At 39.7% G+C, this 23,638-nt stretch overlaps 1 protein-coding gene across 5 annotated transcripts in view; it reads right to left on the minus strand.

Annotated features, from left to right (window-relative positions):
* DOCK8 (dedicator of cytokinesis 8) overlaps positions 1–23,638 on the minus strand; it is a 97,536-nt gene that overhangs the window by 58,478 nt on the left and 15,420 nt on the right. For 3 of the 5 annotated variants that reach the window (XM_030005138.2, XM_041120930.1, XM_041120929.1), the window contains exons 2-14: positions 19,350–19,452; positions 15,000–15,175; positions 11,911–11,982; positions 8,444–8,567; positions 7,953–8,165; positions 7,324–7,409; positions 6,691–6,757; positions 6,289–6,438; positions 5,573–5,653; positions 4,593–4,752; positions 3,842–3,981; positions 3,516–3,609; positions 2,154–2,316 (exon numbers count right to left, since the gene is read on the minus strand). In XM_030005138.2, the coding sequence (XP_029860998.1) occupies positions 2,154–2,316; positions 3,516–3,609; positions 3,842–3,981; positions 4,593–4,752; positions 5,573–5,653; positions 6,289–6,438; positions 6,691–6,757; positions 7,324–7,409; positions 7,953–8,165; positions 8,444–8,567; positions 11,911–11,982; positions 15,000–15,175; positions 19,350–19,452 (1,629 nt within the window). Of the gene's footprint in view, positions 1–2,153; positions 2,317–3,515; positions 3,610–3,841; positions 3,982–4,592; positions 4,753–5,572; positions 5,654–6,288; positions 6,439–6,690; positions 6,758–7,323; positions 7,410–7,952; positions 8,166–8,443; positions 8,568–11,910; positions 11,983–14,999; positions 15,176–18,298; positions 18,419–19,349; positions 19,453–23,638 lie in introns of those variants that run through there. The other 2 variants (XM_030005139.2, XM_030005140.2) reach the window with 2 other exon arrangements.

Raw genomic sequence — 23,638 nt, forward strand, 5'->3', positions numbered from 1 at the left:
GTTAACAGCATAACGCCACTTACAGCACGTCAGTGGTGTCATCACCATTGATTCACTAATTAAGGTAAAGATTAATGAACGCAGCTATTCTTTATAGATATTCTCTTCATTATTACCAATTAGGCTGGACAGATCCTGCTTTGTTTTGTTACCATGACTTTTACTTAAGGTGAAGATTAAAACAGAGCCTAAAAAGCCTGAAGAACTTAAGCATGCTGGGTATTAACTCTCGCTCAAGGAGTGTAGCTGTTGACTTATAGCAAGCATTTCTTCTAATGTGGGTGTATGTATTCAATAGAGACACCCTAGCAACTGAAGGATAGTGTGGAGACACCCAAGCTTGCTTCAGGACATGCACAAATTAATTTTCAGCATGGTGGCTTTGATATTCATGATGTCTGGCTGCAGAAGTTTACCTTGGTGAGAACTAAAGAGAGAATATTCTGTGCAGACTCAACTCCCTTTCTAGCTCAGCAAGACAGCAGTTGCTAATGGTTTTCATTTTCAAAAGCAGACCTTTAGACACTATGAGGCTGCACACTGGAGTTGACACATGCTACTCCTTACTGGGGCCAGAAAATGAACAGGAAAGTTAAAATTCTGTCTTAGTTCTTAATTTAAAAAGAAAAGGCATCATTACTCAAGTTCATTTACATTTGTACTTTCAACTGTGTAAAAACTACTTCCCCTGTAAAAATGCCTGCATAAAACCCCTAAAAACTTGGGGGTGGGGAAGACATTCACTTCTATCTTTGATACACAAAGAAGACAAAGTACCATAACACTGCCTTTTAGCATTCTGGTGCCGAGAGTGCAAAGAAACTGCCCTCAGAAGTTTTCATATCACAGATTCATGGCACAGCCCAGGAATAACTCCTCCAAAACTTATAATGAGGCTCTATCCAAACTGGCTTACTTACTCATTTCCCTGCTGACACCACATTGCAAGTTATTATTCTAAGGTAAGATGCCACTTCCTCTTTTTGCTATCCCTAAAAGCTGAGACCCAAACTCAGGTGTCACCAACAGCCCCACTGGCTCTCCACTTTCCCATGAAGGTGTGGAGCACCTCCCCCAGCCTTGTAGTTCTGAGTTGTACGAACCACAAGTCTTGCCCTTTCCTTCTCCCCTCCTGGATGGAGTCACGTGAGTGGGTGGGAGAGCTGGCTCTTTGCTAATCTCTGCTGCAAGAAGTGAATAAGATTTATATCCCTTTATTCAGCTTCTGCATTCTGTGATTCCCTACTGATAGTCACATCTTTGCCACTAATGCAATTCAGTACCTAGCTACTGTTTTAGGGATCAGAAAAGTCCCCTAGAATAGCATCAACTACTCTTGTAAGAAGTATTATGCTTCACTTTCATGCCTCCTAACACAATGGTCACATGAAAGCTAATATTTCTGTATCTATAATACTGTGATACACTCTTTCTGAATTATTGCTAGTTAGCTATTACTGATATCACTGCTCACTAGCACTACCATGCTGCACAAACATCTTGAAGAACATTCTTTTGATATTCATTTCTTCTTGGAGACTCAGATGTGCCAGACCACTAAGAAATTATGAGAATTGCTCAGTTGCATACTACTGAACACTGTGGTGTCCTTGAAACAAGCAGAATAGAATGGACTTAAGAAAAGAAATGACATAGCCTAGAGTCCTTGTTCATGGTGAAAAAGGACACGGGGCAACACATTACTTGCTCAGATGCTCAGATGACTCAAATTAACAGTAGAAATCACCCAGCATGAACATTTACCAAAACTGTTAAAAATTATAATAAGATCTACTGGCAAAAAAAAAAAAAAAAAAATAGAACAGGGAAGATATATCTATATCTATATCTATATCTATATCTAGATATAGATATATATATGCCAAGTCAATGAGAGCTGTTAGGGGGTTTTTTGGACGTTTTAGAAAAATTTTCAAAGGACAACTTAATTAGATTAGTAAATACACTATAGAACATCCTGCAGGTGTTTTATCTTGTAATGGCTAGTAAGATTACATCATCAGCCTAACACATAGCCTTTAACATTTTTTCAAAATATTTTTAGTTTCTATTTCTGAAACAATAAAATCTAAATCACAATTATTTTTGAAAATGGATCTTAAAAAATTAAAAAAATATATGTTATTTCTTACCTATAAATGGTATGGGGAACATACACTTCTCTAATTGGGAATTCCAAAATCTCTTTGTGAGGACGATTACGGTTTTCTGGAAATGGCTTCACTGGTAGTAATTCTGGTGTCAGACAATAACCAAGGTTTTCTGGAGCTGGGGAAATCTCCAGTTTAAGTGTTCCTTTAGAAAAAATTACAAAATCTCAGCAAAAATATAAAAAATAGCCAAAGTATAATAAAACAAAAATGAAAACAATATGTGAGATTACATAGCAGCAGTGCAAAAATAAGAACTAGATCTTCAGCTTGAAGGCTGCATGAGAATGAAAACACAGGTGTATAAAAATACACAGGAAGTAACCTACACACATCCCTACACATCAGGCTAATATATAGCTGTTTATGTCTACCCTGTACAATTTCAAAGAAACAGAAAAGAAGGAAGGAATACTATATGCTGGGTTGATGTTCTAGTATTTTTCACACACGAATAATATAAAATTTGTCTCGGAGACAAATAAAAGTTAAAAGGGCTGCTGTCTATTTAATAAAGTTCTGTCTCCGCGCCCCCCCCCCCGCCCCCCCCCCCCCCCCCGCCCCCGCCTCAGATTCTGCTCTGATTAATCTCTGTCGAAGTAGACACCACCCACCAGGAAAGCCAGGCTTGCTGTGGTGAGCAGTTAAACAGTTAATACTGATAACATTTACCCATGTATAACTAGACTTTCAATTTAAATTCTCTGTTTTGATAAGTGAAAACCATTTGGGGAACTCAAACTTGTCATTTCTGGCAATCAGCTAAAAAGGCAAAACAGCTTTGCACTGGGTTCGTGTTTTTTAAAGTTCCTCTACAACCCAGAAGAGCTTGAGCTGTAATTCATGTAACAAGAAAAAATAAGCTGGTCATGTTTTTGACAGTAGCTAAACACTATCTCTGCTTCTCTACTTTGTTAACTAGCACTGACCCAAATACCCAAATAAGATGAAATGTGTACAAATTTTAATTTCCCTCTGTAAAATATGATCCATTTAAAAACATTGCAGGGAAACAGCAAGGAACTTACAAAGTTGCTTTAAAGCACTGTCTTCAAACAGTTTGAATAAGAACAAAAGACATCCAGTAGATACACTGTAAATTATGGAGGAAAGCAAATAATTTTAAAATATCAAGTTAAATACAGATCTCCATACTCACTCATACAGAAAAAAAAACTCAAAAGCATCTGTGCTCAGGTAGACACTGGGAACCCAGGAAGTTCCACAACAGGACATCCTATAGACTTAAAACCCAAGGTATTTCTGTTTTGGGGTTGGAATTTACTGGACAATCCAGAGGAGAGAAGTACATATATCCTCTTCCATCCAAAATGAATTACATACCTGGTAAAGTCTTAATTCTTCTCTGCAAGGAAGACGATCTTTTGAAATCAGCTAAAAATTTGAACAGATCTTCGTCACTGAGTCTGTCTCCTTCCTACCAGGAGAAAGACAAAAATCAGTACCTTCATAACAATACTCCATAACACCAAGAAAAGCTTCTGAGTGAACCATGTCCTTGAGGCATGCAAAGCAAGTGGGTTACTGCCTACCTGACAGCAGTTATCCTTTGTCCCCTCACGAACATCACTGATAACCTTCCCCAACACAGTTCACATTACATAGATGAAAAATGTCTAAGGCAATTAGAAATAAAGGGTATCCAGTACCTGTTTAAAGAAGGTGTTGAGGGTCAGAGAGATTCTTTTGAAGTTTGATACTGGATAACTGTCTTCTGAGCTGAGACTCCTCTCAGAAAGTCTTCTTGCCTGTAGCAGTGTTGCCCTCTTGTCACTAGTGGATCCTTTCCCTTCAAACGGAAATTAAATGAAACATCAACTTGCTTTGTGTTGCTTCAGTACAAGGACTATCAGAATACACTAGAAATCCACAACTTCCCAGCAACTTCAGAGGACAGAGAGAGTACCTAAAACATTCCACTACTTTCATTTCAGACTATGTGAAACAGTGGAATGCCTGAACACACCTAGTGAAGTGACATTATTTCTGCTGCAGAGCAGAAGTTCATTCAGATTTTTAGTTCATGGGTTATAAAGCACATTGGTCAATGCTGTTGACCAATGGTCCTGTGTACTCTAGAAACTAAGATGACAGGTATTTTGATCGCCCTGTATTGCAAATGAACTCCATATGGCAAAGGGAGTTTTACTTCTACAAAGCCAGTGTTCAATGAAAATTAGGCCTAAAACACAGAATAATATTTAGCATACCAAAGAATAAATATGCAGAGATGAAACAGTGAGCATATTAAGCTGTGTTTGTAGCACTGAAAAGGAAGGCTGAGAAGACGTGACTTTGAATCTGTTGTTCACTCTTGATGCCAGAGTAAATGACATTCTTTCCTATGCACAGTCCTACTGAAAAGTCACTTTACATTAGTTAGAAAAGTTAGACAACTACCATTTAAACCTTCAGCCTCAGGTATTTCTCGTTCAAGTGTTGAAAGGTTGAAGAAATTAGCTAGGCCTATGGGAATCCAGGCGAATGGCATTCTGTATTTCCCCAGCCGCTGACAAAAGGATTCAGCTTGGGCTTTCAGTTTTTCAATCTTCTCTTTTGTCTAAGACAAAGAAAATAATGACTGTTTAAAAAGCAGTAAGTTATTTTAATGCTACTATAGATAAAAAATGGAAATTACATATTTACAGTTCAGTAAATGATTTGCATTCTTATCTCTTGGGTTTTCTTGCTACATTACTATCAGGGTCACAGCTGTTTCGATTTGTACATTCACTTCTCAGTTCTTTTCAATGAGTTCATTTTCATTATAGAAAAGGAGAACACAGATCTTTTTGCAGTGGCCCTCAAGCCCAGCATAAACAATCACCATGAAGTGTTAGCAGCTTCTACTTCCTTCATCAGATACAGAAACAGTGTTCTGCTGAAAGCAGTATCCTAAAAGTAAGAGAAGTGTGAAAGTCCAGCAAACATTGTTAAGTCTGCTCCAGGGGGGTAAATGACCCTGAATTCCTTGAACAGAGCTAATGTTATCTGTGGATGACAGCACTGAGCTGGCCACGTACACGCTACAACAGGTTGTTTGCCCATCCAAATCAATAACATGTCTCTGAGGTACAAGTATTTCTGCTAACTCCACATTGCATTGCCATCTCCTTTGCTCACCCCTGTCTGCTTCGTGACTGAAGACTTTGTCAGTATTGATTTCCAAAAGGGACAGCAATGAAAGTGCACCTTGCCTTCTCACGACTTCTTCCTGTTGGCCACAGACACCAGACTGCTTGCACCACGGATGCACCAACTGGCTTCCTCCCCAGTGTTCTTGGGATTCTGTCCTATTTCAAAGGGTCTGCTCTTTCTCTGTTTTTTTTTCTTGTGCATGCATATTTTGATCTAAACACTCTTTATAGTTATTTACTTACCTTGCCAGCCTCGCTTTCTTTAAGAACCATGTAGGGCTCTGCACAGTCTCCGATTTCTCCTTGCTGAAGCACTTTTTCTATCTACAAAAAGCAGTAAAATAAGACACTCAAAAAAAAAAAAAAATCACCCAAACAGTAACATGTTGCTTCTCTAGCAATACGAAAGAGCCTGCCTAAATCTGCAATATAGAATTCTTAAAAATGTCTTTATGGAGTAACCGATACTAAACCTTCCCCTAGTTTTCCATCTGGTTTGTTACAAAGCAGAAAATACATATGTCACAACACTGTGAATCAGGTACTACTGCAATTTCACTGAAGTCAGGAAAATTAACACATTCCAAATGAAGTGGTTCAGGCTAACTCAGTGTTAGAATTAAATAAAGAAAATTATGCAAAGTACACTAAACCAAACCCCCAAAACCTCCCCAGAATGTAATTAAAATTTTTAAAAATGGCTTATTTCACTTTACTTTAAATTTCCCTTAGGCAGAGATAGGAAATTCTAAATACTTAGTAGAACTAGAACACAGGGTATCAGTAGAACTTCTTAGCTTGGGAGTGAGATATACCAGTGGACACCAGCACATGTACTATTAAAAACTGTAAGAATTCATCTCAGCTACAGGAAACCCATGTTTGTCAGCTCCATGAACTCAGACAACAGGCACAGCTGGGAACAGGAAGAACAGCATTGAAGTAGCACTGTAACATACCTTTATTACTAGGTATATATCTGACGAGGGATACGTGACAGAAAATACTGCCGATCTTGCCTGAGTAGACAAGTCAATGGAGGGTGTATGAGAACGCAAGAATCCTCTTAATGAATCAGGGTTGAGGTCACAATGAAAATTTTCTGAGATCTTGAAAAGAAAAGGAATTAAAATGTATTGCAACGCAAAAATGCATCAAATTTTATTTTAAAGTAAGTCAAAAGTAGTAACTAGAACTACAAAATAAACAATTGCAAGCATGTGACTTTGACTGAATAAAAAGAATCCTGGATGAGACTGCATGTGTGAAAAAGTTGCATGTTTTTTGTAAGTTTTCCTAAATTATTACTCCAGAGATAAAAACTCAAGCCAACTGAACAAAAATACTGTTTGCACACTTACCTTTTTTCTTTCTTTTATATCATAGAGAGCTATGCATGCAAACAAAGGTTCAATCTCTATATCAAACCTGTTAAGGAAAGACACACAGGACACTGATTAATACTGCACTCTTATGACTCTGTATAATAAAAAACCGAAAGGGCTGTATTTCTACTGGCACTTCCATTAGAAAATAAGGAGAAATATTTAGTTCCAGACCTCAGCTCTCTCAAAGTCTGGAGGATTTTTTTATTGGTGCCTTTTATTAGATGATTTCAAGAGGAAAAGAAGGGAAGTAAACTGCATGCAATGCATTTTCTGAATTTGTCAGAAAGGTGGTCTCAGATATCAGTTAAAAACGATCATACCTTTCCTGAATTTTTTTTTCTGTTTGTCAAGTCCAGTAGCGTGTACAGAGACTAACCTAGTTTGTTGGAAATACATAATTTGGGCTCATTCCCAACTCCTTTTCAACCTATCAAGTTAGAGACTTCTGTAATGATAGATAGAAATAGTCCTCTGCTACACTACAAAAGAACAAGCATGCATGTAAACACTTGCTGAACAGGACACCTGTAGTGGTGTAGCAGGATCGGCAGCAGTACACTGGAATGAACTGAGAAATGGTGAGTGAGGCCTGTGAAGGATACTTACTTCAGAGTCTGCAGCTTCACCAAAATCCTGTTGCCCAGATGTTCATTTGGGCGATCCGGCACCGGCCGTATCTCCACTGCATCCTCCTGTCATTAAACAGCTATTGTAGTCATACTCAATTAAAACAACTGTAGATTTGCATACATGCATAAGACCTTTATGTGACGTAACTGGGCCACTGCTACAGACTAGCACCTTCCCCCACTCAGCAGGCATTCTGTCTCTTCAGAGATGAAAAAAAATTGATTTATATTTCTGAATATTTACGCCTCTGACCCCCACCTGGCATTTACACTGGATATTTACACTTGTGGCCCCCAAGCAAGCGTTACAGTGAAGGCTAACACCCTGACACAACCGCACCACCAGCATGTGGCTTGACCCACACTGCGAGGGGTATAACAGAGCCCCAGGCACCACCACGAGTCCCAGTACAGCCCCCCGAATGCGCGTTCCAGATAGCTGACAGGAGCCCATGGTGACATGCCTTCACCGTGTTATTATCCAAGGGAGACGCATATCCAGGCCACAAACCCTGGTTTTTGACCGGGGTGCAGCTTTAACCACCTTAAACATGCCGGGACGGCCAGCTCAGGAAGGCTTGCGGGCCAGTCAGCCTCCGAGCTCACCTCATCCACGGAGGGGTAGAGGGCGAGGAGCTCGGCGTGCCGGTTGGTGCGCCGCGCCTCCTCGTTCTGCCTCTCGAACTCCTCGGCGCTGACATGCCGCAGCAGGTTTTCCAGGCGGGGGTCCGGCTGCAGGCTGCGCAGGTCGAAGTCGGAGGAGGCGAGGGTCGTCCTCGAGGCCTCCTCGGGGAGCGCGGGGACGGGTCGGGGCCCCGCCTGTTGGAAAACAACAAAACGGTGAGCTGTGGCATGGACACCGGGGCATCATGAAACGTCTCTTGCTTCTCTGGCAGGACGGGCCTTAAGGCCACCTCTGCCGTGAGGCCTAATGGCAAGCACGGCTCTCCGCTTGACGCCATTACAGAGATCCTAGGATGCTTCCTTTGAGGAAAGCTGCTATATTTGATCACTTTTCCATTACAGAGATCCTAGGATGCTTCCTTTGAGGAAAGCTGCTATATTTGATCGCTTTTCCCAAAGTGAAGAAAATGTACCTGGAAGTTTGCATCACCGGAATCCAGTGTTTCCGATTCAAATGTTTGTTTTTGAAGCGTCTTGTGAAAATCTTTTCGGGATCCCTTGTTTTTCAGGCTACAAGTATCTGAATTCCCTTGGTTCCTTTCACAGAGAAGCCCGAGCAAGTGGGGACAGCATGAGGAGGAGTTAAGGGAAAATAAAACAGAAAAGACAAATTTAAAAAAAATATTAAGCAACTGGAAACATTACTGGGCAAAGGAGCAGCATAGCACAGCTTTTATGAAAAAAAGTGGCATTTCACAACATTTAATTGTTTTATCACACCACTGCAGCTCTATCATGTATATTAAGAATGGTTTTAAAAGGAAGAAAATTCATTCAGATCACTTTTGCACAGACTGTGAGCCTGAGACAGCAGCAAAACCTGACCTAGGTACAAATTCAGCTCTGAGCTCCTCCTCAGACACAGCGATTATTTCAGTCACCTTAAGAACATGGATCCGGATCGCTTATCTCTTGGCTGGCTCTTTGCTCCTGCAATTATATATCAAGGCACTTACTGCTCTTCTCCTGGACCTAGCTGGTATCCCAAGGTAATGACATACAACAATCTACGCCTTTCAAACAGTGCCTGTTTTTGAAGAGGGCTATTGCGATGGCACAATGTAACCCTCTCTGCTGGCAACTTCCCAAGATTTTGCAGTGAGGTACCAATTTCAAGTTACATTTTTGTGGCAGATGAAAAAAAAACAGCAGGTACCTTGAAAAAGATACCAGATGCATCAAGAGCTCTTTTTCTTCCACTTTAGTATGCAATTTGCAAAATCCTGTGATGGCCTTTTTGCAGTCAGCCTCCTTAGTTACTGTATCCTGCTTCGTTCATTTTCCCTTCCCTAACACTCCCAAAGCAATGTCTAAACCTCTGAGTACTTTCATAAAGATGCCATGATAAGCAATTATTGATCAGGGAGACATCTTTTTATTACATTTTGGGAGTAACTGAATTATATGCTCTGATGTGTTCTAATTTTAATTGTTTGCATTTTAATCATTTACCAGTTCACTGCAAATGAAAACTGAAGTCATAAAAGAGACAATCCCAGCTCTCCTTGGATGTGACCTTGTTTTGGAACTGCCTTAATCATCCAGAATATGAAAGACAGAAATTCTGCACGAGTTTACTTTAAGACATTTCAGCATCCAAAAGAGGTTTTGTTGATAATTTTTTCACTACCTTTGGTGGCAAACAAATGATTAATGGAGAGATTTATGTACCTGAGATCACACTTGCCCTGTGGTGTACAAGATACACTAGAGATGCCTTTCCCCTAAGGTATTCCTGGAAAATGTATTTATATTGTTTCTTTATTCTGAAAAGCACAGTAGCAATTAAAACTCTGGCAAACCCTGCTCTTAGTGCACATGTCAATTTAATGGCCACAGACTGAATTAAGAAAATGGGACAAGAAAAAGGAGCAAAGGACAACTGAAAGGAGAAACTGACAGGCACAGGACCAAGCCTCCCATTCAGCTTCTGGCAAAAACACATGGACCCCTCAGCTGTGTCCAGCCCCTCTGTCACATACCTCTCTGCCCTGGGGCACGAGGACCACCTCTGCTCATGCCACCCACTGAAGACTCTTCAATCTCCTGTTCTGAACCTTCATGTCCATGAAAGGATTAAAGTCACTTACACACTCCTCTCATCCATAGCTCACCAGACCATATGTCCAGCAACCTGTCCTTCGTCTCCCAAGTAGGCAACTACAGTTTTTCCAGCCTTTCTCAAAACAATGGAAAGCTTTCTACAGCTATTTTTTCTCACTTCTCTCTTGATGTCTTTCATATCTGTTTTGAGAATGGTGTCCAAGTGTAACGTGAGACTCCCAATAACAATCTATCACTGGTTTATGTGACACTGCAGCATATTTTACACTGTCTTGTTCTTTGCAATTTTTAATAACTTGCTTGCTTTGTTAGCCACAGCCATCAAAGCTCAGCTATCTGGCAGGGCCCTTCATCATGTTTACCACAGACTCAACTGCTCAATAAAGTTCTTGAATGCAAATTTGCCTTACCTGAATGAATGAAATAGTAAAACACACGACAAATCTTTTCACGCATGTATTTCTACTGCTCCATTCACTTTTCTACAAGCACACATAAGTGCAAAAATAGCTATGTTCTATTTTTCACCTCACCTACTTTACTGCTCACTCTCTACTCGTGTGCACAGACAAAGCTGGACGCTGGCTCTTTACCGTGCGCTCAGAACAATGTCGTGTGAAAGAGCTAGTGCCTGTGCTCTGAGCAGTGGAGGTGGAGAGCGTGCAAAACCCGCTAGCTTATTTTTAGTGACTCACTGTGGAACAGTTCTGAGAAGTCAATCAATTTCATCAGCACCCCTGAAGGAAGTCTCTTAATAACCCTCAGCGGCTGCTCCATCCCTGCACAAGCTGCACAATTAAACAATGCAAGTCCTTTACAATCACCAGGAGTCAACCCATAACACACTAACTGCTGATGTACATCAGGTCAGAAAAACAGAAAGTAGCAGGGGTGAGCAAAGGGGCACAACAAAATGGCAGTAAATGTGCCAGCACTCTACAATCGGCTGCTACTACTGCTTCTCAAGAACAGGGCACGAGCGCAGGTGGGGATGAACAGGAAGCGCTGCTGAAAAACAGGGCTCCAGAAACCTCTTTCTGAAGAACAGGAGGGGGTGATGGGGAAGGAGGTGAGCTCCACTGGCACAGCGCATTGCTGAGAGTCTGGGGACAGACACCCCTGCACAGAAAGCACTGACTGAGAGTTGCCTTCACATTTAATACATGAAATGAAATGAAACAAAATGACATTAAATGATAAAATAAAATAAAATAAAATAAAATAAGTCACTTGTAATGACTACAGGTCCATTTCTGTGTGTTGAATTACACTGACCCCAAATGCAGAAATCACTTACTGATGTAAAATAGTGAAGTTGGACGTTATGCTAACAATCCCATGAATACAATCAATCACTGCTGGGAAAGCCCATAATCATCGTTTTTTTGCTACTAGCACTCCATTTTGTTTTCAGACACCATGAGAAATCAGATCATACTGAATTTTCAGGGCATGGAGGGGAAAATGAAGAGCATACAAATGTAATCTTTATCCCTGTTATCTTTCCTTTTAGTGTGATCAAATAGTAGAAGTATTCCTGATTTAGATAAATCATCATTACAGTTGATGTGAATTTCTTCCCAATTAATTCCCAGAGTGCCTGATAATTAAGAAGCAGATGCAACAATATTTTGCTATAGCCCACCGGCTCAAAAAACCCAATATAGTTATATATACACTACTGAAAAGTCAGTTGTTGTCTTCAGTCACTGATTCAAATCATTATTCTTTAGGATTACTTATAACAGCACGCATCTCCTCTCTGACAAATAAGATGCAAGGTATTTTCTATTTTATTTACTTGTATGTAGCTTACTTTCGATTTACAATCAGCCACTCCCGGATATACGTCTGAACACAGTCTCTGACATGTGAGTCCAGTTCGACCCTGGGGAAAAAGCAACGTATTGTAAATTTTTTAGTACCTAGGTCATACCTTAAGGACAAAGAAGTTTATCTAAACACGGTGTTCAGATAAAGGCCTCTCTATTAGTCCTCTCCTGTATATTTATTTTACTGTTAAACTATTGTTTGAGATTTAAAGAATTCTGTGTACTGCATGAATTCCCTGATGCAGGTTTTTGTTACTGTGTTTATAAATTAACAGAGGTATCCATTTGCCACACTATGCATTTCATGAATGTAAGACCGATGTTGCTATAAAATACAGCAAAATACAAAAAATTATACCAGGTACCCATCTTTGTGATTTTCAAAACTTGATAACAAGTCTTAAGATATAGAGATATTTTTCCAGATGCCTCAGCTCCCGGACTCTTGCAAATACACAGTCTCTTGTATGTTTTCAGTGTAATTTTCTCTTCCTCATAGAAATGAAGAAAATTCTAAAAAAGGACCTTAAGCTTTTAATCAGATAGCATAATAAAACTTTAAGATCTAAGAATATTAATTTTATTATTTTCAAATAAGTTTCATTTAATGTAGGGGGTTGTCAGTGCTGCCTGATAGACTGGATACTGATTGGAACTGAAATATTAAAAGCTAGTCGATGTCCGTGAATTTGCTGCCATGATGTTGTAGCATAATTCCCCTACCCCTATTCTAAAAAATTTTAGTGACCTGTGCCAAAATCACTCGTCACGTCCTCCAATCCAAGTGAGTAAAAGAGTACGATACACATGCAATGCAGGAACGGGGTAAAAGGTATGATACTTTTTAGCACTTTCCACCCAGAACTCTTAACAGATTTACAACCAATTACCAAGACCGGGTAACAACGGATTTGGGTTCACACGTGCACCGCAGGACAGAGCCTCGGCCAGTACCAGACTGCTGCGTGCCCTGCCACCAGTGGACCGACACAGCACATGGTCACTTCCTGCATCTGGTTCAGGGGGGACGTATGTTTGCAAGCAGGCAGCACGTTAACCCACTTTGGTCGGTGGTATCTGTTTCCTGCTCTCAGTGCAGGAGGACACCGCAGACTGCATTGCCTGCAGGTCAATCTTTGGTGCATGCCCCTCCTGTGCTCTCATCCTCCCTAACACACCCTGGCATGCTTCACCAGGATTTTCTGTGAAAGCACTCATATCGATGACGGCAATGTGAACAGCTAAATGGGAAGCTGCTGTGTAAAAAACATCTGCTGAAAGCGTATTTGTTGGTATTGACTATTTGAGCTTTGCCACAGACTCCTTACAAAACCCTTAATGTCACTGTGGTGCAAATCAGGTCTAAAACTGATTGTACAGTGTGAGTCTACACATTCTCCTACTGGAAAAACAAATAGGTAACTGCTGTTTTAAATAGCAGGCATGCTGGGAAGTAGCCTTGGAAATAGAGGATAAATGGTCATCTTTTAAATCTAACTTCAAAGCTGGATAATTTTTTACTATTTTTGTCCATCATTTAAATAAATGGGAACTTCAGGCACCAAAATATTCACTGTTTCCCACATCCATTCTCTCTCCCCAATCCACAGGAAAACAAGAATTCATGATAAAGATTGGAACATTTTCTATGAGTAACTTCAACTGAAAATCACCTTTTGTGCAAATGTCACAAAATTTCTTAGGAGCTGTGTGATTCAAAGAGTTCTCAGGTGACCTAGCATGGCACCTCATCTCTACTGCCTTTGATCTCCTGAACTTCCCGAGAGATGCACTGGGCCAAGAAGGAACTTGCAGGCTGAGATCTTGCTTAGAAATAGGGGTTCTCAGCTAGTCCACAACTGGAAAAAAAATCATATAAACTGTGGTTCCTGCTTAGCCTCATTGCATTTGGTATGTTGGGCAGAAAACACTGAACAAATACTGCTGTTGTATAGGGCTCTAGTTTATACAGCTGGCTGGTATAAATTAGAGCAGGCTGCAACAACTTTTGCAGGAACAGAGGGGAATGCAGGTCTTCCCTGTGAGCCAGGACACCATAAGATAAGCCTATTTGTCCCTTCAGCATCCAGGTGCACCACAGCAGAGAATATAGACTGTGCCATGCACTTCCTGAATATACTGGAAGGAGCCAGGTCCCCATCCCAAACAAGTTGCACAGTTAGCCGTCTTTGCAGCCACAGCAGTTTGGGGCTACAAGGGTGCTGACTTGATGTTTATCAAGGCTGTTACTGCTTGCAAAACTCAATAGGCCTTTGTGGTTCTGCTTGAAGGTACCATCTACAGCAAAATAATCCTTAAAGAGTATTTTGTATACAATTCATAGGACTCTCCTAAACCACATCAGAAAACTCTCCAATGCATCCCTTTTTATCATTCTGAAAAATTCAGTTGCCCATAGTTTGCCTGTTTATCAAATCAGCTTAACTATTTCCCGGATGGCTGAGCACCACCATCAACACATGCTACCTATTTTAATTTAAAAGCTGTTGAACACAGTGGAATTATTTCATTAATGTCAGCCTGAAACCATAAGTGGCTCCTACACTAGAAATTAACAGTTTTTTCCCAAACCTTGTGAAGTATGAACTATTTCCCCCCATTTAAGTGAGAAAGGTACTGAGAAAGAGATGGTGAGTAATCTGATCAATGCCATGTAACACATAGCTGGGGAAAAAAAAAAAAAAAAAAAAAGAAAAAATGAAAAAAACCTCAATCCTATGCTTACTGTATGACCAGAATCAACTTCCACCTCTGGGATCACAGCTACAAAATTATTTTTCTTACTACTGTCCTGCCTTTCTTTACTTTTCTTCCTGGTCTACATCTATCTACCTCACTTCTGCTGCTACCAGCTAGCTCAGGAAGTCATGCAAGTGCTTGCATAATTTTAAATGTGCAAACAGGCCTAACAGAATCAATGTCAAAGTTCAAATGTTTAAAGTTCAGCAAGTGCATAATGGCTGGATGGATGGCAGAGTGAGGTGTCTGGATCAACATCTTCAAAACTAATTTTAAACTTGCAGCGTTTCAGAGGGAGAGAAGGTCTCCTTACCCATCTTCTGGCATAGCAGGTTGCAAAGTCCTGCACTCTTTGGGTGTAAAGACAATGTCCAAGTCATCTTCAGGAAAGTCACCAAGTTCTTGTGCTAGTTCTGAGTCCAAGTTGTTTAACCGCGTCATTAGGAAGCCTTCAAAATCTACTGGGTCTACTGCGTCATAAAAGGCAGGCTAATGGAAGAAATAAAGAGGTGTTTATTTCAGCAACAGAAGGTTCTTCTTAATAGTGTAATTTAGGCTTATTTATTTAAGTCTTGACATTGTCCCATTATTTATTAAACATTGGAAACAGACTTCTAACCTTATATATAGTGCCACTGCGTTTAATGCAAGGAAAAGTTGCTAACGAAACATTCAGCTGAAAAAAGAAAGGGAACAAAGGAGAAAAGTTTTAAAACACAAAGAAGAAATAGAAGATACTACACCTAAATCCAAATTTGCACCTATTTCCTCTGTTGAGCTTTTCTAAATGCTGGTAGAAGGAGGGCTGACTGAGGTGCGTCCTGGATGCCCTAAGATGTGTTCTGCAGGATTCCCATGAAGTGCACTCAGTCCCCCTTGTCCAATCCAAGCTATGAAAAAGGCAGTAGTGAGCAGGAACAACAGAGGATAAAGGCAGGTGAACAAAATGATAGTGGCAGGCAGTGCCAGCTGGCAGGGAGCTGCCAATGGACTCCACAGCACATGTGAAGAAAGGCACTAGCAATAACAAGGCCAAGGCAGTAAGTCTTGGAGGTTATTCTGAGCTAAGGACCAACTATAAGCACCATGGCTGCCATCACGAAGATGCCACTCATTTGAGGTGCTGTGCCTGAAAGACACTCTTAGAAATGCTGTGTGCTTTCAATTCCAAAAAATTTGAAGGCAAGATATACCTAAAATCAGAAGAAATTATTATTTTCCATTTCTGAATGTTACTGGTTTGCATATTATTGGAGTTCTAATTTTAATGGATTTTTCAAGGGTTAGTACAGTAACTACACACAAGATTACATGGAACTACTAAAATTATTATTGCAAACCTTAGATATCCACCATTTCTACAGCACATGGCATTGCACCTTGATAGAAAGCAGTTGTATCTGATTACATTTAATCAGCCATTTTTACGGAGAATGTCTGATGAGAACAAAGTTAAACAAGTACAAGCTCTGCCACTCATACATGGTATGAAGCCATCTGGGTCTTTTTATCTGTTTAGTCTCAGAAACAGGCAGAAAATCTTATTTGATATGGTACCTAGAAATGTGACTTCATATGTTAAAAGTGTATGTTATTCTATGTATAGATAAAAGTGAAAATTATTTTACTTGCTATATAGCCAATAAAAATTCCCTGTATATGTTTAGAAAGTAAAACATCTGTCCAGTTGGCTGCAGAGACCAGCATCTCATATTGTTAATTTGCTTGGCAAGTAACAAATAGATCTGAAAGCTACAGCTTTAGAAACCTTATGGTTTATATTCTGTGGGTTCCAGAAAGGCCGAGGACATCTCAGCGCAGTAAGAGCACAGAAAAATAGTTAGAGCATTAGAAGAAGAGCACTGGAATAATTTATTTACTAGGAGGAAGAATTCTAGCAAAAAATACCTATCAAATCACCCTTGCCTGTAAAGAGCAAGGATTGCATTGCACTGATTCGCCCAAATACTTTCACACGACTGCCTTCTGAAGCCACCAGCAGTAAACAGTCTGAACATAGATCAGATAATCTACCTCTACGGTGCTGTTGATGGGGTGTGGGGAAAATAAGGCACCCAATGTCCCTGATATCAACACTGCCTTTATATTCAATGTTACTGTGGCTACTGTCTCATCCAATGTTTTCTGGAGCTATCCTCCTTACAGCCCAGTGTTGTTCTCCACAAATAAAATCTGTGGGCCAAAATCATTAAGTCCTCACTCACTATTACTGAGTCCTACTCACGCAAGGCTCTCGTGGAAGTTGACAGGATTTTTGCCTGAGCATGAAGTGATCTCTGCACATAACAGTGTTACACCCACAACATCAGGAATTTTGGCTTAATAACACAATGAGGAATTCCACAATTTATGAAACATGAGAACATGCTTAACAGTGGCAAAGCTCAGGGTACCTCTGAACTAAAATGGCTCACACATAATATGCCACGTCAGTCACTGTAGATAGGAAGATGTGTTAAAGCTGATTAGTGGTAAATACGAGTTTGGAGCCTTTTTAGTGTTCTGGAAATATAAGTAAGGAAGTTATTCAGCTAATAAAAATCCAGAAACATCTTGCAGAAAGTGAAGCATATTTAGAACAAATGTGTTAAAAACATCTAGGAGAAGCAAACCAATTTAAACTTTTGAAAAAAAAAAAAGTGGTAAATACTCCTCCAAATGATGTAGTAGAGACCTTTGAACACAACCAACCACCATCCCCCACCCCAGGTTCCCCTTTTATAGGGAAACTGTACATGTCTCTGCATAAATAAAGTCTCTGAGCTCACCCCTCTGCCTGTACATTTAAGGGATTGATTGAATTCTCTGAAAACAGCTTTGGGAAAAATCTCTCTCTTTCTTTGCTCTTTTTATCCAAAGTGAAAACCTAAAACTGACAGTAAGTCCAGCAAATCATGAAGCAGCCAGCTGAAGAAATACACTGTGCTGTGAATAAATTTTTAGGTTAAGCACTATCTCTGGTTTCTATCTAGTGTAGTGCTGAGCATACTGGATCAACAGTTATGAGTAAATAGTGATCTTTATTAGCTATTGATTTTTTATTAATTGTCAGCATAATATCCTTGAAGTTCACTTACTGTACTGCCAGTGGGCAAAACATTACATATTAGTATATACATATGAAGATCTACTAAAAAAAAAAATCACAAAAATTAAAGTAAAACACAGCTTAAAATATAAAAAGCGCATTGCATCTTTTCAGTTGCTGAAGACGTAATGTTTTACATGCAAAATATTTTTGCTTAATACAATCTAATTTTTGATCTAATACTTCCTTTCAGAAATGATGCTATTCTGACAAGTCCAATTCATTGCATTTCATCATGTCTTCTAACTTTTTCTAGTTGAATTGTTAATAATAATCTTTAATCACTAGAAATTTGTGCTTTTGACTATTGTAAATTAGACACAAATGCAAAAAAGATGGTGAAAAACATAAATGCAAATGGAGAGTAATGGTCTCCCTAACGATTGGTGCAAGTTACCAGATACTGTTTCAACTGAGAAGCCAACACTACTTTTCACACATCATACAAGTGTGCAAAACAATTATTCTACAGAAAATGCCACAAATCATTGCTGCAAACATACCTTTTTAAGGATGATGGATTAGAGGCATGTAGATTGTGACAGCACACAAAATGGCAGCTACAGCGTAATACTCGGTAAATGAAACGTTATCAAGTTTCTCAAGAGCAAAAGCAACTGTCTGCATGTAGAAGGGACCTAGCCACCACGCTGAATAACCGCATGCAACAAGTTAAAACACAACAGCATTTCGGATTAAGGAAGTGAGTAGTGGCGGGAGGCCCTGACACACAGGAAGTAACTGCTTACATCTAGCGGTTTACATTTTTTCACAACCACTGGTGCACAAAGACTTTTCCTGCTTCTACTTACGGGGTCACACAAAAATAAGAAAAAATTAAAAGGGTAGGAAGAAGGAGAGTATAAAAATCTTAGTCAGTTTTATTTATGGCATAGTATGTTTGCAGAATACCAAGAAAGGCCATTAAAAAGATGTGGCATTTTTTCCCCTTGTCGTAAGGGTAGTGTCACATGGTCTGACTTCTTTAGAGGGGGATTACATGTGAAAGGCTGACGATGATTCGGAGACATGTAACAGTTGACTCAATTATATCTATTCCAATCAGGGCATACTTCAGCATTTCTCACTTAATACGCTTATGCTAAAGCACTGAAAGACCGGTCAGTGTGCTGTCTCTGCTGTTAGCTCTGGAAACTGCATATTAAGCCAAGCTAGCTGAGCTAGCTCTACCCTTCTTTTTTTTTCTCTTTATTCAATGACCTCCTTTGCAAATCATCTGTGATCACCACACAATGCATTTACTTGATGGAGTAGAATGTTTCCAGCGAGGAAAGATGTAACTTACTCCAACACTTACTAATTAACTGTGATTTATAGTAGTATGCAGAAGGACTCTCTGTTTCGGGCTCCAAGGACCATTCTCAGTTTTTTCAAATGCGTAATTTCCTCAGCCCACCAGGGAGTATTTTTTAACAGCTTCAGGCAGAAGCCAGGGGAAAGCAAGACAACTTAAGAAGATCACGTAATTTAACCTAAAAACATTAAGCAATGCAGATGCCAAACCTGTGTAAAGAAGGTAAACCCAGAACTTACCAGATGGAGAGTAGAAAAGCCAGGGGTACTTAAACTTCGTTGACAGAACTGTGCAAAGCCTGGTTGGAGAGTAAATTGCTTTCTTATTTCTGCAGAGGAGTGCCTTTAATTAGAGCAGAGAAAAACCCTTATAATTACAATTATCCCCATACAAATTCGAAATGCCAGACTTCAGCCAATTTAGTCTCTTGTCCCAGTGTTTAGAAATGTATTTTGATGATGTTCTAGACTCCTCTTGTTTTGTAGTTGATGCAAACCTCAAAAAACATTTGCAGTCCTATATAATTAAGATTCTGACACTCTTCCAACAGATTTCTATCATTATATTGCAGTCGTTGCAACTGGGAAAGGTTATGAAAGAAAGAATAACTTTGCGCTTAAGGGAAGTGTGACTGCAACCTGTACAGCAGTACTCACAGATTCATTTCTGCAAAGCAAAGATACAGGATAACAGTGCAGAGAAAGAAAAATGAACATCACACAGGCAAGTATTTTAATGATCTAGTAATTGACTAAGGGATAAAAACAAGACAGGACCACTCACTGAACAGTCTAAGCCTAGACTTCTGTTACTAATGCAGTCTGCTGTGAAAAGCACAAGAGAAACCAAAGCATGAAGTTAAAAATCAGCCTATACTGTATCACCTGAACATTCGAGGAAAAGACTGGGAGCAGAAAGAGGCCAGTACTGAATTCGTCAGAAATCCCAGAGCGATAGTACAGTTACATGTATCCAGTCTGAAAATTCAGTAATCAGAGTAGCTTGGTCATTATTCATGGAAACAAATCAATTAATATTTAATATGATTTAAGAATAATCTGCCATGGTAACAATGGTAACAAAACATCTACAATATATTTCACCATGAACGTTCAGGACAAGATTTTTAAAAGAACAAGAGGCACTTAAGCAGATTCCAAATTAAAAAAAACCAACCTTACAGCCCACCAGGGCAGCCAACTGGGAGACAGGAAAATACAGAGGTAAGATGACTTTCCCTTCCGTATGAGACTCTCTTCCAACTCTGGCAAGCATGAATAGGCATCTTAGAATTACCAGCTGCCACAGGACAGTTTGCCTGTTTGGTCTGCACCTTCTCTCCGCTCTGGCCTCTTGATTTCTGTGACTACTATACCTATTCTGTGACCCTAAATCTCTTTCCACTGCTTTTGTAACACACATGACAAACACCTGAACTCCGCTCAATGCAATTCTGCTCGTATTAAAGACAGGCATCTCCCAGAAAGTATTGAAGTTATTAGAGGTATTAGGCCTGACTTCTAAAATAAAAGACGCATAAATAGAAGTAGTTCCTTGTAGGTCAAAAGGCCACACCAGTTGTGAGTGGGACATTGCTCCAATATGAAGGCAGCAGCAACTGCAGACAGAGCAAAGCCAGAGTTACAGAGAAAGAAAAGAGATCCATTTGGAAGAGAAATTCCTACTCATAAGTGGTATTCCAAAAATCAGACCCGATGAAATGGGATTTTTTTTAAAGGTTATTCAATAATTATATAAGCAAGAAGCCACATAGGGAGAGTGAGGGAGTCTGTGTGTTCCTCGGATTATTTTTGCCCTATTTGAAAAAGAAAAGCTGCTTGTATATCAAAGTTATGGTTACTCATCTTCCCACTGCAAATAATCTCTGATCATGAATGTATGTAGCAAGGTATAACACAAAATTCAAATTACTCAAAATTTTTATTTCCTTTCAAACTGAGTCAGTTTCTACCCGGTGCAGAAGTATCTGTTACGGATGTAAATAATAGATGTACCAGCAGATGTTGGCTTAATGTATGTAAAAAACAGTGTTACTGTGTATTGCAGAAGTTGCTTCTGTAAACAATGTATAACACATCTCTGAATTACACCAGATATGTGGTCATCAGACTCTTTAAAGAGGAAATGGTATGAATTTTCATCTACAAAAGAGGAAGCATGCATGTGGATGAAGGGCTGTCTGGTAAAACGCTATGCAAGCCCAGCTGAGAGGAACTACATTTCTCAAGAGTGCCAACATTAGTTCCAGAGTCTCCGCAGTATTCAAAGAAAGAACTGCAAAATACACCAGTCCAATGGAAGAATCCTGTAATCTATAAAGGTGAACTTCAAATAGTTTAAGAGTGGTTCAATTGATTGATTTCACATTTTTCATATCACTGAAGGAAGAAAGGCAAAGCTGGTTTGAACCAACTCAGAAATGATTGGCAGGATCTACTAGGAATAGGTAATGGAAAGACACAGCTGCTAAAAGACACCAAACAAAAAACACAAGTTAGCTACCCCAACACAGATAAAAGGTGGGCGTTACAGTCAGAGATCAGCATGTAAAGTTTTGAAAACCTGAGAACCAAGGTAGAAACAGAGGTCCTTCTAGACAGCTCTTCGATAATGCCAGAATGGCTGTGCTCTGCGAGATGCCCGTTTTCTGACCAAACAGCTACCTCAGACACTGTCTGGGTACCCGCCGGAAAATGGTGGTCCACGTTAACCTAGCGCATGTGGTGTCTCAGCTTTTATGGAGGTTGCAGTCCATCTATGCCATGGCCATACTTTTACCATACCTGCCTGTACAGCAGACCTGTCTGATTCCTAGGAGAGCTTTATAGTCACCCTTAGTGGCAAGGACAGTCTAGCTATGTGCTAAAAAACAATAAGGAAAGAAGGCAAGTGATTAAGGATGAATGCAAAGCAGTCACTGAAAATCTCAGCAATCTCTGACACTCAAAAAGGTAGTAAAGCAACTTGCTGGACAATCAACTTACAAGTAGCTGGAACATCAGGTCCCAAACTGTTGTCTCCAGTTGAAGTAACGGGACCATGAAATCGTACTTAACATTAAAATGTACATCACCTTAGTAATGCCTGTTTATTAATAGTCTGATGATGAAATGTATGGTGGGCAACTAGAAACTGCGGACTGTAGTAAGCTATGGTCCAAAAAGTTTGAAAATTATTGGTATATTACTGGCAATTATTAGGTAATGATGAACAGCCAATATGGATTTATCAAAGGGCAGTCATGTAAAACCAATTTAATACTTTTCTGTGATAGTTAACTGGCTTCAGTAAGGCTCTTGATAGTGATTTAACCCCAGCCAGCAACTAAGCACCACGCAGCCGCTCACTCGCTTCCCCCCCCACCCAGTGGGATGGCAGAGAGAATTGGAAAGAAAAAGGTAAAACCTGTGGGTTGAGAAAAGAACAGTTAGTAGAACAGAAAGGAAGAAACTAATAATGATAATAATAACAATAATAAAATGACAATACTACTAAAAGGATTGGAATATACAAAACAAGTGATGCACAACACAATTGCTCACCACTCACCAACCGATGCCCAGTTAGTTCCCAAGCAGTGATCGCCCCCAGGCCAACTCCCCCCAGTTTATATACTGGACATGATGTCACAGGGTATAGGATACCCCTTTGGCCAGTTTGGGTTGGCTGCCCTGGCTGTGTCCCCTCCCAACTTCTTGTGCCCCACCAGCCTTCTTGCTGGCTGGGCATGAGAAGCTTAGAACTCCTTGACTTCATCTAAACATTACTTAGCAACAACTGAAAATGTCAGTGTGTTATCAAGATTCTTCTCAAACTGAATCCAAAACATAACACTATACCAGCTACTAGAAAGAAAATTAACTCTATCCCAGCCGAAACCAGGACATCCCTCATGACACTTCTATAAGCAAAGTAAAGAGATAGTGGCTAGATGGAATCATCACAGCTGATTCCAAAACTGGTTAAAAACATATATGCAAGGCGAAGTCATGAATAGTTCAAAAGAAGACTGTGAAGAGATTTTGAACAATGTACTACTGTAAGTAAGAAGCAAGTTAATTTTTCCTCAATCTAGCTCCAGTCCATATTTATTTTACAACACTGATAATGGTATAGGTAACATACTAATAACATTAGTGGATCACATCAGACTGGAAGGAGTTGTGAATGCTCTGAAAGGCAGGACTAGCATTCAAAATGACCTCGTATTTTAGAAACTGTCTGAAATCAGCACATTTGGATTCAATAAAAATAAATTTAAACCCCTAAACTTATGAAGAAAAAAAATCAAATGCAGAAATACAAAAAGGGAAATCAACTGTCTAAAGAAATTGCAATGCCATTGAAGAGGCTCTGAGAGAGTATACTGGGACACTTACTAACAAAGTATCATAAGTGAGGAAAAAGAGAAGTTATTTCTGTTTATTTAAGCCAGTGAGACAGTGCTTAGGCTGATGTACGCACTTAGAACACCACAGAGTAAGATACAATCAAATTTAAAAGGCTT

This window comes from Aquila chrysaetos, chromosome Z (genome assembly GCF_900496995.4).
Source record: "Aquila chrysaetos chrysaetos chromosome Z, bAquChr1.4, whole genome shotgun sequence".
NCBI lineage: Eukaryota > Metazoa > Chordata > Aves > Accipitriformes > Accipitridae > Aquila > Aquila chrysaetos.